This window comes from Macrosteles quadrilineatus, unplaced genomic scaffold, assembly GCF_028750875.1.
Source record: "Macrosteles quadrilineatus isolate MER2022 unplaced genomic scaffold, UCM_ALF_1.0 Scaffold_2__2_contigs__length_208266976, whole genome shotgun sequence".
NCBI lineage: Eukaryota > Metazoa > Arthropoda > Insecta > Hemiptera > Cicadellidae > Macrosteles > Macrosteles quadrilineatus.
In genome coordinates this window covers 189,683,094-189,700,467 of record NW_026542595.1, presented here as the reverse complement: position 1 = coordinate 189,700,467, position 17,374 = coordinate 189,683,094, and the positions used below count along the sequence as shown (strand labels likewise).

Below are 17,374 nucleotides of genomic sequence, written 5' to 3'. Positions count from 1 at the left end.
TCAAATGACAGTAAACTTTAATCCTTTTTGTGATATCTGGTTTGGAAACAGATCTATGAAGCTTCAAAACTAACTTAATATGTTTTATTAGCGAATTTCCCTATAGGGAAGTAGCTATTACCGTAGGTGGCACGGTAAGACCTAGACCCAGGACCGATTTACTTTTTCATTTTGATGTCCCCAGAGGCCAAAAACACTATTCGTTCAAATTTGTATATATGTATATATATATATATATACGTCCGTGAACGCGATAACTTGAGTAATTTTTGTCCGAATTTGATGAAATTTGGTTTAAAGGTGTAAAGCGGGATAAACTTGAATGAGTTTGAAAACCAGCACGATCGGACCATGGGAACGGGGCTTTACGGGGGGTTTTATGGGGTAAAAATTGGTTTTTCTCACTTTTGACCCTCAAAACACAAAATTTCCCAATTTATCTTTAGAACTTTTTAAAGAGCTTAAAAAACAAATAATTTTGTATATAAAAGTATTTTTGTTCGATTATTAGTAACGGAGAAAATTAAAAAAAAATTAAATTTAAAATTCCCATGTTTTTCTTATGGAGAATATTGTCAAATGTTGTAGTTTGCTTGTTTATGAATATATTTTGATCAAACTTGCCAAATTTATTTGTTTTGTACTAAGCTACCGATATTTTACTCAAAAACACACTTTATTAGTTTCCTTGTAGCAGCAAACCTAGGTACTCGTTAAACCTAATGTTATTAAAATATATTTAACTGAAAATCAATTCAGACAAATGGAAATTCGCTTAGTCGGCAGGTTATCTTTGACTATTAATGGTTTTATCTATTAATTAACTGTGGATTAACAGTATGGAATGATCATCACAAAAGTCCACTCTATTACCTAGTTACAACACAGGCCACTGGTTGACATGTTGAACAGCCGATTCAGAAAATGTTGCTGTATTCTGTTAAACGCCACTGGGAAATGTTTGCTGAACGCATCAACAAAATAATTGGATTTGTTCGGTTTTGAGTTGTTTTGACCCTTGGAGACTTGAATTGAATGTTTTGATAGAACACATAATTTTTTCTGGTTTACTAAACAAAACGCTGCACTTTCACAATTAATTTTGTTAATAAGTTTGTTCATTGAAATATCATTAATTTTACAGAGCAACTATACTGAGACATTCATGAGGCATTAATGAGTTGCTGAACAATGCAATTGTGTGTGATATCTTCTGGTAAATGATAGAAGTTTCTCTGAAACACTGATTGGTGGCTTTGTGTAACTCAAGTTTTGCTGCAGTACACCCAAGAAAGTTATATTGTATACACAATTGATTCATTGATTTTTGACTGTTTGCTATATTTCTCTAAAAAACCTAAAAATGTCATACAGCCAATCAATTAACAATGTAATAGACAAAATAAAAATTATATATTAGACCATACAATAATTTTCCACTTGTCACTAAATTGTGGTAGGTTTTGCAGTATAATGTGAATTTGTTAAATTTATCAAGAATGGGCTTTCTTTCTTGTAGTTGTTTAAGTTCTCCGGCAGCAAGATGGTTGTTTTGTAATCAAATGTGTGTGTTTTTGTTTTGTTTTTCGTTTTTATATCTAAACAATTTTTAATGATTTATATACTTTAGTTATTGGTAATCTCAAGTAAAGTAGACATCTTATTCCCATGTTAACACTTTACCACTATAAAATGTGTTTGGATAAAAATAGTTGTAAAATAGAACAGTAGAAGTAAAAATAGTAATGAATAGAGTAATGAATAGTAGTGAATGAGAGAAGTAAAAATAGAGTAAAAATAGTTGTAATACTGTTTTACTGTTTTAGTTGACCAAAATTTTAGCTAAAACTAATTGCCAACTTAAGCTTTGATGATCTCATCTGCTTATAGTATGAAATAAATACTAAAAAAAGTATATAGAATTTGATCTATAGATTTTTACCTTAATATTTTAAGTCAATCATTATCTACATTCATTAGGTTAAAAAATGCTTCTAGAAATGTATAAGGGTCTTCAACAATTTTTTTTTCAATATGGAACTGTAATTATTTTACCACCCTGATTCTAAATCCAAATATTCTTTGAGTTATATCAATATTTTTACCTTTTTGGTAGCCTAAGGTGTCCGAAATTCTTATAAGTTTGAGTTATACTCATTTCAATAACGGTTTATATTGAAAAGCTCGTTCTATTTTCTTCAACATTGTAAGGATAAAAACAGTCAGTAGTATTTTTAAATACCCCTTATAAAGTTATTAGCCATTCGTGTAAAGCTGCTTAAGTTGGACAATTTCTTGATAGAACTTAAACAACTAATCAAAACTGAAAAGAGTTTACTTTCAAATACTGTTATAAGGTTTAATGGAACTGTGAAGATTTTAAGTTTGTCATTTCCATTTTGCTGATTTCTTTTGACAACAATAAGCACATAAATTTACACCTAATCAGAATAATAAGAATAAGAATATTTATTTTCTCCCAGTAATACAAGTATTACAATAATTAAAATTACAATGCACAATACAACAAAAAGACACTGATATAATATTTTTTTAAACTAAATGTCCCACGTGTCAGACTGACTAAGAGGAAAAAACACTGGCTGAGTCACAACAATATTAACATAATAAAGAAACCTAAAAATTATACCTAGATGATTTTAATTTAATTTTTCTTGTGCAAGTTATTGGGAGAAAATGTAGGGCCCCCGAGGCAAAGCCTGTTTGTGGGTTCCTTCATTATAAAATAACCAAAAAAATAAATGAAAGATAGCGATCAGACAAAATAACCAGGATTGTAAATCACACTAAATAAAAATATGGCAAAAACATTTAGAAGTTCTATAAGTATGATTATATTGGCTGAGAAATCTTTAGTATCAAACTGTTATTAATTTAAGTTAAAATTATTATAAATCAACAAGATAAGTAGGAAACGAATTTCCAAGTATTGACATTAGTCATGGAGTGCCTTGTAGGAGTGCCTAATTAAGGGGTGAGTATGAGTTAGGGGGAGGGGGATGGTAATCTCACAACAATGACTTCCCCCACAGTTCTATATCAATGTCTTTGTGTTATTAAAACATCCATCTTTAGCTTTTCCTTTAGAGATTATTAAAAAACAAAGCAGCTTTTGTTTGGCTTGCGAAAGTTGAAAGTTTATTCTCTGACAACATTTCATGCAATGCCATATAATTAAATATTGTTTTACAATCTTTTAGTAAGATAAAGCAGTACTGTATTAATTATTTTCATATTAGTGATTTGTTATTTGTAATATTACAGTAGTTACATTTATATTTTCCATACTTTAAATTTATCTTATCACACTATCATAAGCAGGGAGTTTGTTGCAAAGTTTGAGTAATAATCATAACCATTCTTGAATAAACAGTACAGTATTTGTCTGTGGTCTCTTTACATCTAGTATCCTATTGTGCCAACGATAATTTGCACCTCCATGGTTTTGATGTGGTCTGCAACATAGGAAAAGAATTTCAAGTTCAGAATTGTCTAGTTAACCAACTTACTACACTCAATTTCCAACATTTTTCACTTGTTAATAGTCAAGTTGTGTAATGTAATACAATGTAATGTAAATTGATCAACACCTAATACCCGATCATTTTATTCGTAATATTATTCATAACACTTGGCCCAGACAACTTATATATTATCACTTACGCCATTTTTCAAAGAGTTAAGTTCAAAATTGCAAATCACACTTCATTTTTAAGAGGCTAATGTTATTTATTTTCATTTTAGCGAATTTCCGTATAGGGAAGTAGCTATTACCGTAGGTGGCATGGTAAGACCTAGGCCCGGGACCGATTTACTTTTTCATTTTGATGTCCCCAGAGGCCAAAAACACCATTCGTTTAAATTTTTATATATATATATATGTTTATATATAGATTTATATATATATGTGTCCGTGAACACAATAACTTGAGTAATTTTTGTCCGATTTTGATGAAATTTGGTTTGAAGGTGTAAGGCGAGATAAACTTGAATGAGTTTGGGAACCAGCATGATCGGACCATGGGAACAGGGTTTTACGGGGGGTTTTAAGGGGTAAAAATTGGGTTTTCAAATTTTTTACCCTCTAAACACAAAATTTCCCAATTTCTCTCCAGACCTTTTTAAAGAGCTTAAAAAAAGAAATAACTTAGTATATCAAAGTGTTTTTGTACGGTTATTGGTAACAGAGAAAATTTAAAAAATTGTAAATTTAAAATTCCCATGTTATTTTTATGGAGAAAATTTTAAAATGTTGTCGTTTGCTTGTTTATGGATATATTTTGATAAAACTTGGCAAATTTATTTATTGTATACTAAGCTATTAATATTTTACTAAAAAACCCCACTTTTACAGTTTCCTTGTAGCAGCAAACCGAGGTACTCGTTAAACCTAATGTTATTTAAATAGATTTAATTGAAAATCAATTCCGACAAATGGAAATTCGCTTAGTCGGCAGGTTTGCTGCGGCGGGGGTATTTAAGTATACAATAAAAAACGGGACTAATGTACAAGTGTAATCTGTTTGCATTTGTAGGAGCTTACTCTTGCTAGAGTTTGACATGCTGAAGGGTGTTTGTTTAGCATGAATAATGCACAAGAGTGAACCAACAGTGAAGCAGTGCATGGCAGTGATGTTGGGTAACCTCAATATGTCCTCATGTTATTTGCTACACCAATGATGCAAATTTTCCTATATCGATAGTGATGCTATTTGCTACATCAGTTATATATAATTACTGCATCACATAGTATTGATATCATTGACACCCAAAGGAGACAATTACATCAGTTTCCACGTGATTGAAGCCAGTACCGGTAGTCTTTGTTGTCAAAATTGTTATGAAATAATTTATAAACCTAATAGACAACATTCTTAAAATTTATTTCCTTTCATAATTTAATGTAGATTAGTGTCACAATACTTCAATATGCGCAAAAGCCACCTAAGATCAAGTTGCTAGTGTAACTGATTAACACTTTGATTATAAGATTTCACCTTTTTAGGTACCGTATTACTAATTGACAATTCAAGTATACTAGTTGATGTTTTAGGTATTACCCGTTGACACTTCAGGCATTTCTAGTTGGAACTCTGGGTATTACAGCATTAGTTAACACTTTAGGTATCACTGGTTGATACTTAATGTAAGTCCTATTACTATAGTAGTTGTTTCAGGTATTACTTTTGTTTTTGTCTAAATGCAATTTATATACTATTTGTATTCATTCGTCATAGTAAACACATGCAATCAATGACAAAAGATGTTACATATGGGTGATTATGATGTAACCGATTATTTCTTACTTCGATTAGTGTTAAAAGTAATCAATTCTTCGTATATCATCAGTGCACACTTGTTCATAGTGTTTCGATCATAACAATAAACGATAAAAAACTCAAAGCTAGAGAGAACAGACAGTTCTTTATTAAACCTCCCTCATCGAAAACACATGCAATATTCAGTCGTATGAAGTGCATTCAAATACAAGCGTGTGTGTAAACTTTTAAAAACTTAAGCTCAATAGTGGGTCCCTTATGGCCCATCCTAGTTTATATCCCACACATAGGAGATCAAACGCTGGTTTTATGTAGCATCTTACCCTACTCTCCTCTGGGTAATGACGACCTTTCAATTTGCGATACACCTTTGCTTCATCCTAGTTTACTAAATGCACTTTCTCCTAAGAGTAATATTCATGAGTTGCTTTTTTAGTACAACTATATACACATTAATTAATTAGTTTCTATAGATTTATATTAAAGAGGTAAATTTTATATTTAACTTTCAGTTTTTAGTAAGGAAGTAGTATAGGTATAAGAAAAAGGTAATCACACGATTACTAGAAAAATACCCGGTATGGATCATAAACATAAACAAAATGACGTTGTTGGCCCGAATCCTATACTAATAATATTGAAAATATGTTTTAGCAGTTCCATTTAACCAATGTTAAATAATGTTTATTCTCGGGCCAAAAACGTCATTTGTTGATGTTTATGATCCATACCGGTATTTTTCTAGTAATCGTGGGTAATCCTATAATATAATTTTACATCTGTTTCCAATGAAGACTGAACTATTAGTTCAACAGCTGTTTCTTTAGACCAAGGATGCAGCGTTGCCACTTGTCTTGCTGTGGCCTTGTGTAAGAGGAGACTATGGCGATGAGTTTGTTAACATTTTTTTTTATTTCCTTTATTATCAAACTTTATACTGTACTTAAAAAAATCAGCTGACCAGCCAATAACGAAGTTCTTCATGTTACCTCCCTATCCACAACACACACTGCACTCTGCACACTCTGCATTCTCATTTAGCTCAAAATGTAATGGTGGTTAATTGGTTAAGTAACAATATTAGAGGTGAAATCTTAAGTTTCCATCTCAAGTGAATGTCCCAATGATAAAGAATAGTTTGGTCCAGTTTCTAATCATCAAAATGCTACTTAGAATCCAACTGGATGCCTTTTGATGATTAGGTCTAAAATTTACTGCACCTATTTTACAAATACCTTGAAATATTATGAATGTTCTTTGTCTAAAAACTGTATTCACTGACACATGTAATGTACACATTTTGCATGTATTATAATGTGCCACATATTGGGGATGTGGGCTTAGCAACACACTGCTTATGAGTCTCTAGGAACTACTAAAATAGCACATTGATGACACTATCTGATATTGTGGTGCCTAGGCTGTGTTGTGATGTTGACCATAACAGTGTAATATCACTATCATTAGAACCATGAGGAATTAATTATTGATCACATAGGCATAAGTCTACTATGTACTGAAGTACTTTAGTGAGGTGTAGTGATCAGGTGTATTAATATTCTTCTGTTTTCCAGGGTATATTACACTTAGAAATTTAATCCAAATCATCCTTCAAAATCAAATAAATAATCAAATCACCGTAACATACAATTATAAATTGTGTTTCCACTTTCAGTTGCAATATGACAAAAAATAAGTAAATTTGAAGCTTATCGTGGTAAATTTATTTCAGATATTGGTGAAGCAATTATTTCAATTTAAGAAGTGTAATCAATAATTAAAATTATTTAGTAAATTTACATTTGCTGAGGAAAAATACTGTTATTTTTTCTCATAAAATGTAAATTTTCTAAATCATATAGTTGTGGTTTGATACATTATAGGTTCATTGTTACATTATAAAGGTTGTAATGAAACCCTGTAATTTTATAATGCACAGTATTATTATTCAAAACTCTAATTCTGCTTCATTCCATTATCTGGCTTGAACAACTACTGAGCCTATTACATTGGGCTGAATCAACAACTCAGCATGTTTAATCTGTTTAATCGAAGCAGTAATTTTGTTACCCAGCACCAGTATAACACCTGTGATTTATAATCAATCATACTAGAGGACCCATGTTAATCCACAGCGTTGAAATAAAGATCGTAAAGATCATATCCGAAAAATAATCAAATTTATGATTTTTGATTGAGTAAAACAGTATCTTTAACTTAACTATTGAAACTATCAATAGCTCAAATTAAAGACTATAGTTTACTGATTATTTTGGGTCCAAAATATATATGAAAACATAAACAATACTAGAGCTATTGGTTTTTCATCATAGAAAACGTTATGAAAAATAATTTTTATGTTGGTGGTTCTCACCTTGGGTTTGCTTGAAACTCGTCCAATTTGAATAACTAACTAATAGCTTAAGAAAGCTAGTATTTCACTGAAAGTTCTTAGACTAAAATATATACGGTTATATAATTATAACTGGTGAAATACATCTTAAATTGAAGTACAGTAGATTAAAAAAAAAAAATCAAATTTATGTTTTTTGGTCAAGTAATTCAGTAGATAAATATATGCCGATGCTTGATGTGAAATATGTGCATGCATGCCTTCAATTTGAGACCTTAATCATAAAATCGGTCGGGTAGAAGAGCCAAACGAACCCGGAAAAGAAAAACCAATTTTTTTAGTACATCAGATTTTCATTATTCATTTTACAAAATAATGAATAAGGATTCTGCGTTAAAATTTATTTTTTGTAACGGTTTGAGTTTATGTGATTTAAGAATGAAAGATTATTGCAGACGCTTTGTTTTTTAGGCTGGGAAATGTTTGCCATAATCTCTTAAATAACAAATACTTTATTGTCTTGACAATATAAATTGTATCAACAGTGCAATTAAGTTTAGTATTAAATAAAACTCTTTAAATTTTGATGCATTTTTCATCAAAGTCTTTCTATAGAGTATATTGGATTTTCTGTTAGAGTTTGTTTTAGTTTTTTTTTTTTGTAAACTTTTAATTTTAGGTTTTGAATATTAGTTTGTAGTCTGTTAAATAATTTTCTTCTGTTGTAATAAAGATGTTTTTCCTAAAACTATTTTTGGTGGAATGTAGAAGAAAATATTTGTAATTTTCTCAAATTATATTTCTTTTCACATAATTTATTTATTCAAGGAATTGTATTTGTATTATTTTTCTTAACCAGCTAGTTTTTTTAAAAAAATTTTTTTTAAATTCATATGGTATGCAATAACTATTTTTTTTTCAATATGGAAAATGGTGGAATAATTATTTTGGGTGATTCATTTTATAATTGGATAAAAAATACTGAAGCAAAATTGAATGAAATAAAAAATACATTTCTAATCCAAGAAGTAGCAGTTTGAAAATAAATATATTTGTAAGTGTTTTTATTAATGAATACTATAAGTTGAATTGATTTTAAGCACAAACTTTTGGAAAGTATTTAAAAAAAACAGTCAAAGAGAGAGTTGAAATATTGGGTAAATAAGAAGAGTTGTAGGGAACAGATTGTTGCCTTCTCCGCAGTCAGGGCTACATTTGTCTTTGAAACTTATACAAATTCCACCATGAGTGGGATCTAAAGATTTACACGGGTGTGAAACAAAACTTTAAAATTGCATGTAAATTTTATATTATATTTTGATGAATGTTCATAAACTAACGGTACAACCTTTACCACTAGTATTGTGTTTGAAATTTGTGATTTCCCTTTTAAAATGTTTCATTGCGAAAGAAGACAGGTGAAAAAATGTATCCTGTGAATTTGACAATAATTGAGTTGTTCAAACAAAAAACAAACTACTCAAGCCAATTTGTTAAGTTTTATTAATGCACTTTAATAGTTCTACTACCTATTTGGCACCTTAGGGGAGCGAGCTGGCGTAGTGGTTAGAGCGCGGGTCTTCAGTCCCTGAGGTCCCGGGTTCGATTCCCGCCAAGTCACCAATGGATTTTATCTAAGTGATAATGCTGACACCCCTAGGTCTAGCCTGAAGTAATGCTCGTGCCTAGCGTCCTAGGAAAAAAAAAATTGGCACCTTAGGGATTTTTTTCAGGTCCTTAATTTTAATTACAAGGAGTGAAGGCAAGTTTTAGAGAACACTGAACAAATCTTATTGAAAGCAATGCTCTAATTTTAAACACACACAAAAATAGACGGACACAAATAGACTTCTTTTAGCCTCTTGTGTAAACATTTCCAAGCCATGTAAATAAAATAACTTTTATTCTATTTTTATTAATCACTAGTTTCCAAAACTGAAGTTCAGTTATGATTGTATAATTTAACCTACTAACTCCACTTTGTGTAACTCAATAATAGAGCTTCATTGTGTAGAGTTTATTAGATTGGGAATTTAATTGTTCAGTAAAATATTTCTGGGAGATTATATTCAATTAAACCCTACTATTGTGCTTGAACAATTATAATGTAGCCTGTGTAAGCCACTCATTGAATGTAAAATTAATAACCAAATTAATTTATGTCATTGCCCTACTAACAATAGACTCTTTAGAAACTAATTAATGATAAAAGCATTGTGAATAAAAGGATGACTAGTGGAAAGTTTACTCAGGCAAATGCCGTAGATCTCTAGAACATTTCAATGTTTGTAAAGTTTTAATTAATTGATGCTAAAATAATATAAGTGTCTCTTGGGAATAATTATCATAAAAGTTTTCATCTTAACTCTATTTGTATTCCAGGACTTTATTTTAAGTAATAAAATTTGTGTTACTGTAAAGTCAAGTAGGCCTACTTGTTTTATCCTTGCTCTGGAGGTTGGAATAAGTAGGAGAGAAACAATACTGTACATATTTTATTCTCCTAAAATGTACAGTAGAAACATCTTACAACACAACTAATTGATTACATAAGGTGTACCAATTAGCCGCATAAAGTTATCTTTGTTTATTCTGTACATTCAGAATAAAATCAAATTTGAACCTAATATTTTTTTTACACTTGCACTATTGGTCATAGAAATAAAGCTTGATTTTACTCTTTGTTCAATTATCTCTGTTAAAGTTAATCAATTGTTTAGTAAAATCAAATTAATAAAAAAAAATTAATATTTTATCGGACAAAATAAAAGCTATTTGTGTAAAATGTAAGTGTATTTAAATGCAAGCATAGTGGTTTTTGCTTTTGTAGCTATGGAGAACCAGCAATATTTGACTTCAAAAAGCTTTAACTCAAAAGCACCATGCTTAGCCTGAGGGGTTTTTAGGACATGAATAGGTTTGTGTGTTTAGGTTTGTGATAATCCTTTGTTAAATCTCAGCTGAGTCAGTCGGTTCAGTAGTTTTGAGTGTTCAATCAGAAAAACACACATTTCATTGTCGTGTTGTAAATTCATCCGTCTTTGAAAAATAATGTTTAAGGGTTATTTTAATTTTAAAGTAAACCTGAATAATCTACTGTTTTGTATTTTAGAAGCCAATTTTTAACTACTCTAGTTCTAGTATATTGATATTCCACAAAAACCAATTTTGGGCCAAGAAAGCTTGATGGATAGTTTGCATGCGGCTGGGGAAGGTTTCAGCTGACATTTGAATATTTTATGATAAAACCAGCAGAATAGACGAGGTTCACATGCAAGGCATTCGCTCTTTTTGCAAATTTTCAAAAGACAATAATTAAATTTGAGCCTTAACCATATTTTTGTAAATTGATGTTGATGGTAGTAATTATTTTTTGTGAAATAGTTTGTAATGTATGTATTTATAGTATAAGTAAATTAATAGAGCAAATGTTCACATTTCAAAAGTCTACTGAGTATGCTTAAACTCACATTGGTAAAATCAGTTTAAATGATTATAATTTCTGACGAGGGAATAATATCCTTCTTCATTGCAATGTTGTGAAAACAAATGTAAACTAATTTATGTTTCAACAGTGGCTTTCAATTGTTTATTTAGTTGTAAAAATTATTTATATTTTCTTGCACGTTTAGGGCTACTAATAATATAATAAAAATGAAAAACATAGTCAACAAATTACCCTTTTTTAATAATCTATATAATTAATACGCTACATGAAACTTTGTCGGTTGAACTCCTCCGCCATTTCTTAACCGATTTTATCCATTGACGTCTCATTGGAAAGAGCGCGTCGCGTAGATTTGCAAACTGGCCTTACATTTTTTGAAAAATTCCCTTGGGCTCTGCCCCAGTGGCTTTGAAAGTTCCCATGTTATCCTTATGAAGAACATAATTGTTTACATTTTGATCAGCTGTATAATTTAATTGCTGTTATTTATTTTTCAATTCAATGAAACGCATTGAGTACATTTATTTACTATTTGAGTTTGTGTAAACATAACCCCCAAGACGGATCGTGTTAGTATGGTTGTATCTTAAATTTGTGTATTTATCGTTGTTTTGTGTCGCTATGACGGGTCGTGTTAGCATGATTGTAACTGAAATTTGTGCATTTAACGTTGTTTTGTGTAGCTATAATTTGTTTATTTGTTGTTTTTTTTTTAAATGCCTCCGACGTGACGACAACGAAACATAGACAGGAGACGTAATCGTGATAACGACCGCAGCTACAGAATACTGGCACGTAATAGGCTTAACTCATCACAGTCAGCACCTGGACAATCTCAACTATTAGGTTACAAATGCATCCTAACACTACCCCAAAACGACTTTTCGTTCTCAATTGGCCCTTTATCAATGACCTGTGTTGCCTGTACAGCGAGGCATTTTGAGATGGAGAAAACGGGCGGAATGCTTTAGGTTTATCAATAACGAAGATAAACATGGTCTGAGTTATACACCAGTAATCTTTGAGTTGACTCTTTTAAACTCTTTGTAAATACTGTTATTCGTTTTGAGATAACTCCTGTAATATTTTGAAATTGCTCGAATTCGAGCAACATGTACTGTACACTAGTTATTTATATTTTGACGACATGTTTTGGAAATTAAGTCCATTATTTTAAACCATAATATTATGCATTACTATTACAAATTATTTATAAATACTCCATTTAAAATTTATAAACTCAACTAGTAGCTTACCTCACCTTTGCCTTTTGTAGCTTAGGTTTGCTTTATGATAGGGTCCATAAATACAAAATAAATTACTTATTTTAAATTTATTTAAGAAGATTATATTATTACACATGTAAAATTGTTTCTGTAATTAATGAAATTTCCAAAGAATAGGTCTAAATATAACATTCTTAGTTTTATAAAATTATCTAATTGCATAACTATGAGTCAGTTAGGCATAAAATCCGAGTCAGTCAAAAAGCTAAAAGTAAACACCATACAATAGTTTATTTTCTGTTGTGATGGAGACCAATCAGTATAGGACTTCCTAATCCTCCTCCAATTCATATTGTTAAAGATCTTGGGTAAAGCCCTAAGCCAAGATATAAAAATTGTAAATATCTACAACCTTTTCGTACAGTAGCTATTTTTTCAAACTCAGTCAGTCCAGTTGATTTTTGAGTGATGAAAAAAAGTCAGTCGCCTCATTATTAGTGTAATTGTATCTATTATCTTTTAGTATTCATCTTCATTACTAAATAGATTTTTTTTAAACCTGTTTACAAAAAGCTGGAACGGAATACTGATGAATATTTCCTTGAAAGAAAAAACAAGTTTAATTGAATGCTGTTTCATTACTCATGACAAGTGGCTCTGGGTAATTAAGTTTACAAGATGTCTGGGCTAAAACTGTTGTGGATAAGGGGCTTGTGCGCTTTATGTTAGTTACTTCATTAACTAACTCTACAATGTTTCAGAGTTTCAGTTTAAACACAGGCTGAATTAATTCTCTACTCAGTTGTCCTTATGTGCAATTTTAATTGTGTTTCAGTAAAGTGTATTACTGATGAGAGCCAATGTATTGTAAAATATATTAATTTAATTTCAACTTATAAATAACTTCTTTTAAAAAGTGTGCAAATATTTTGTTAAAGTATTTTTATCTTGATACCACCAAGATCCAAAATCTCTGGTTTTATCTTCTGGTTGATCTCTTCATGCTGTTCTTATATTTACATTGTCATTTTAAATGATAAAGTGGCCTAATTTTTCTACTCTACCATTGCCACAAAAGTTCTCTATTTTCAGGTATCATCTTCCTGCTCTCCTTTCAATTTCAGCTTCAATATATCGTTCATATTTCATTATCAAAAGTTACTATGTAACTTCTGCAAGTCTTTGTTAAGTTTAGATTTTTCGAAGGTTTTAGAAACTGTACCCAGCTATTCTTGATCATTGGGGATTTAAAAATTGTCCCGGTCAAAGAACTAACTGATGTTAGTTTTTAACACGTTCGCTGCTACGGACGTTCCGGAACGTCAGCCGGGCCACGGCGCCAGGAGCTAAGAACGTTCCAGAACGTCACCGTTCATTGTTGTTTAACGTTGCTATGGATAAGCCAGCACGTCACAAGCGTCCTACATTTCTTTGCAGCTCGTGGGGACGTACTTTTCTGACAATAAAAAATATAGTTTCCCAAATCACCACCAGGGTCGTTTGGAACAGGGCTTTGTTTTACCTCTTTCCTGCTAGATAGCGACACTACTTTACCAACTGTAACCTGGGTAGTGCTGCTATCTATCAGAATCACTTAGTACTATATCCAAAGCCAGTTTTATTGCAGAACATTGCCATCCAGTATAACTACTGTTGCTTTTACTGTAATTCAGTGTATCGGTGGCAATGTCACGCAGCGGCCGAGCGTTAGTTCAGCAACTGGCGCCGTCCCGGCATCTAGCGCTCAGCAGCGAACGTGTTAACAGAACAATCACATAACCCATTTAACACTCATCTTCGTCATTAGATACACACCCTGATGTATCGGCCTTGTATAAATCTAATCTACTCTACTAGAATACAAATCTTTCATGCAACCCATACCATCTTACCTCTTTTGTCTAATCAACTCTCTCTGTCTGTTGCAGGAAGAAGATCGAGTCGATCGGCAGGATGACGCAGATGACGCAGGAAGAGATTGTCAGCAACACCAAGACGGTGGTGCAAGGGCTGGAGGCGCTCAAGAATGAGCACAACTCCATACTGGGGGGGCTGACGGCGGCGAGTGTGGAACTGACGGTGAGCGCAGTCGAGCGCGCCCAGGCCGCCGTGCAGAGCGCAGAGGCTACTGTCATCCAGGAGAAGCAGGGCATCGTGCAGAAGTCTCTGGACATGATAGAGCTTGGACTAGGAGAGGCTCAGGTAAATTAACTTTGTATGTTGTTGGTAGAGTAGACTTTGGATACTGAAGTAGGTATCTACAGTTGGCACATGAAAAATCTTAACACTTTTCATGGTACAACAAACTTGGTAATGTTACACTAATCCAGCACTTAATAGTTCTACTCTTAAAATTCCGTCACTTGACAATACAACACACAGTTTAATCCAACACTTAAAAAGTCTGACACTTGTAAGACACAATCAGGTCATTCACTTGATGGTGTGACAACTCTCGGTAATCCAGTACCTAATTGTAGAACAACATAATAAGACACAATCCATAGTTTGAACACCTGATAGCATCACCTCCTGCACAAACAAAATATTATTTTGGTTCTTTTCATGTACAGTACTCTTAACTATTTTAAATATGTTTGTGCAAGTGCAGATGCTCATTTTTGCCAATAATTACATCAATATAATTCCTCCATCTTAACAGATTTTCACATTCGCCATCTTTAAAAAATTTCACCAAAAATGCTGTAGTCAATATTGCATTTTAGCTGTGTAGTAAGGGATGGCATGAATATGAAGCAGTAAACGATTTCCATTAACAGCAAGATGGGAAGATAAATTGAAAGCTTCATCGACTGTCGCGTCCATATCAGTTTCAACTGCTTCATCATTGATGACGTCTGCCATATTGTCTCTTACTTTTATTTATTTTTCCAACCGACTTTCCACAGGCTTCAACATTACGATTAAAAAATATCTTTTCAGTAACTGGGTGTTGTGGGTATTAGGAGATTTAAATATTTTTCTGGTAAATAAAGGTTTTTTGTGTTCTTTAAGGCGATTCAGGCAGCTAATAGCTATCACAATTTTCAATTTTTATATTCTTTCTCTATTGTACTGTATTATGTATTCCTATCAATTTTGATCGTACACTAATATTTTTGCTAAATATATATTGGTTTTTAAAAGCTTTTAAAGTCTAAATCTTTGTGAAGTGGAGTGACCAACACGGAAGTATCAGTCCTTACAACATCTGCATATTAGACCCAGCTAAATTTATTGTTTCTACCTGTGTAAGTCTGCTGTGTAAAAGTTTTATTCATTGAGTAATAACTTATTCTCTTACAGAAGTTTTGTATTATATGATCATGTTGTTGATGGCGTTCAGTTAAGTTGTGATAAATTTATTCCCAAACCAATCTTTTGTACTTATTGACTTTAAGGGTGGAAAACTGTATACCATTGTTATACCAAATTTTAACAGTGTCTTCTTAAAAATCTTAGCTCCTAGCCCCTCCGCTTTTGGTCAGAATGGCCTATTGGGTCTGATGATGATTGGAATGTACATTCAAAATCGATCACCACTATCATCTTATGTAATTACCGTCTTGTTAAAAAATTGTGTAAATATAAGTATTAAGTGTTATTAGACATATTTTCATTTATTTTCCGTACTACTTTATCTCCGTTGCACCACTCTGACCATTGCCAACTTTTGCTTAAATTAGCCAAGTCCTTTACTAAGTCTCTCGTAAACCTATTCAATTTCAGGACCATAAAATCCTAGGTACTGTATCAATAATTTAGGTTAGCTTTCGTCAAGCTGATGTCAATTTATTGAGGTCAATTTTTGCTGGTTTTGATAAATTTACTGACATGACATGTCTGTGAGGATCAATAGCTGACAGTGAGTCATCCTGTGGCTAAATATACAGACTACCATCATGACCTTGACCTTGACTGTGTCCCTGCATCGATCTGTATCTTGCTTGTGGTCTAACTTTACTGAGGTTGACAATGGGAGGATAAATTTGGACTTTAAAAATTAAATTTGATAACAGATAAAGTATTTTAACATATTTGTAAAGACTTCTATGTTTTGGACTGTGTCCTGTACTGATCAGTCTGTTGATTGGCATTTTTCCTGAGGTTCATAATAAATTGGAAGATGAGTTTTAAAATTTCTTCATGAAACTTGTGATATAAAATTAAATATTATCTACTTTGCTTACGTAAAACCTGTAAAACTTTATGATGTCAAAGAATGTTAAATTCTTATGCTGCATATGTTTTCCATTTGTGTACATCGTCTTTGAAAGTATTTGTGTAAATCGACATTGATAAATGTGCTTGTTGTCTAAAATCTGCTAATGATGTGCTATTTTCGGTAAAAAAAGTGTTCAGGGTACGAATTTAGGCTAACATTTTCTTGTTATTATCTAGCTCAATGGTCTATTGTTAATTGTAAGCATTTCTTATCTGAATAACCGATATAATTACTCCTTGCACCTTTACACTTAGCCTGATCATTTGTCTTGTGTTAAAGAGCCATTGTGGCCTCCAGAACATCTCGTAGCCATTTGTCTCTGACTAATGTAGTTCTGTATCAAATGGTCATCAATCTATTGTTCCTTCTTGGTAAAAGTTCACTTTGAACTAGGCTTTAGCATGGGGAACAAATTTAGGGAAAATATAACTTTTACGACACCTCTTTCCGTTAAAAATTACATGCTCAGTTTTTTATCTGTACATGTAGCATTTCTGAGAGACTTATTGGGGATAAGCATTTTTAAGAATATATATCTTACTAGCTGGCCCGACAGACGTCGTCCTGTCCTAATGTGGTTTTATGTCAATGCTTGTTCATTTTCAAAATGAGCTCGTTCGCAAGGCTCAAACACGTCCTGGTTGAAGTTCGTTTGCTACGCTTACTCACTTTAGATTGGAGCTTGTTCGCTGCGCTCACTTGCCCTCAGGTTAGCTCGTACGATACGCTAACTCGCCTCCAGTTTGAAGTTCGTTCACTACGCTCACTCACCTTTTGGTTGCAAGTTAGCTGTTGTCATAAATTTAAAAAAATAACATCACA

General features: G+C 32.1%; 1 protein-coding gene across 7 annotated transcripts in view; it reads left to right on the top strand.

Annotated features, from left to right (window-relative positions):
- LOC128984367 (kinesin light chain-like) overlaps window positions 1–17,374 on the top strand; it is a 153,717-nt gene that overhangs the window by 78,671 nt on the left and 57,672 nt on the right. For all 7 annotated transcript variants that reach the window (XM_054403683.1, XM_054403677.1, XM_054403679.1 and 4 more), the window contains one exon: window positions 14,256–14,529. In XM_054403683.1, the coding sequence (XP_054259658.1) occupies window positions 14,256–14,529 (274 nt within the window). The remainder of the gene's footprint in view (window positions 1–14,255; window positions 14,530–17,374) is intronic.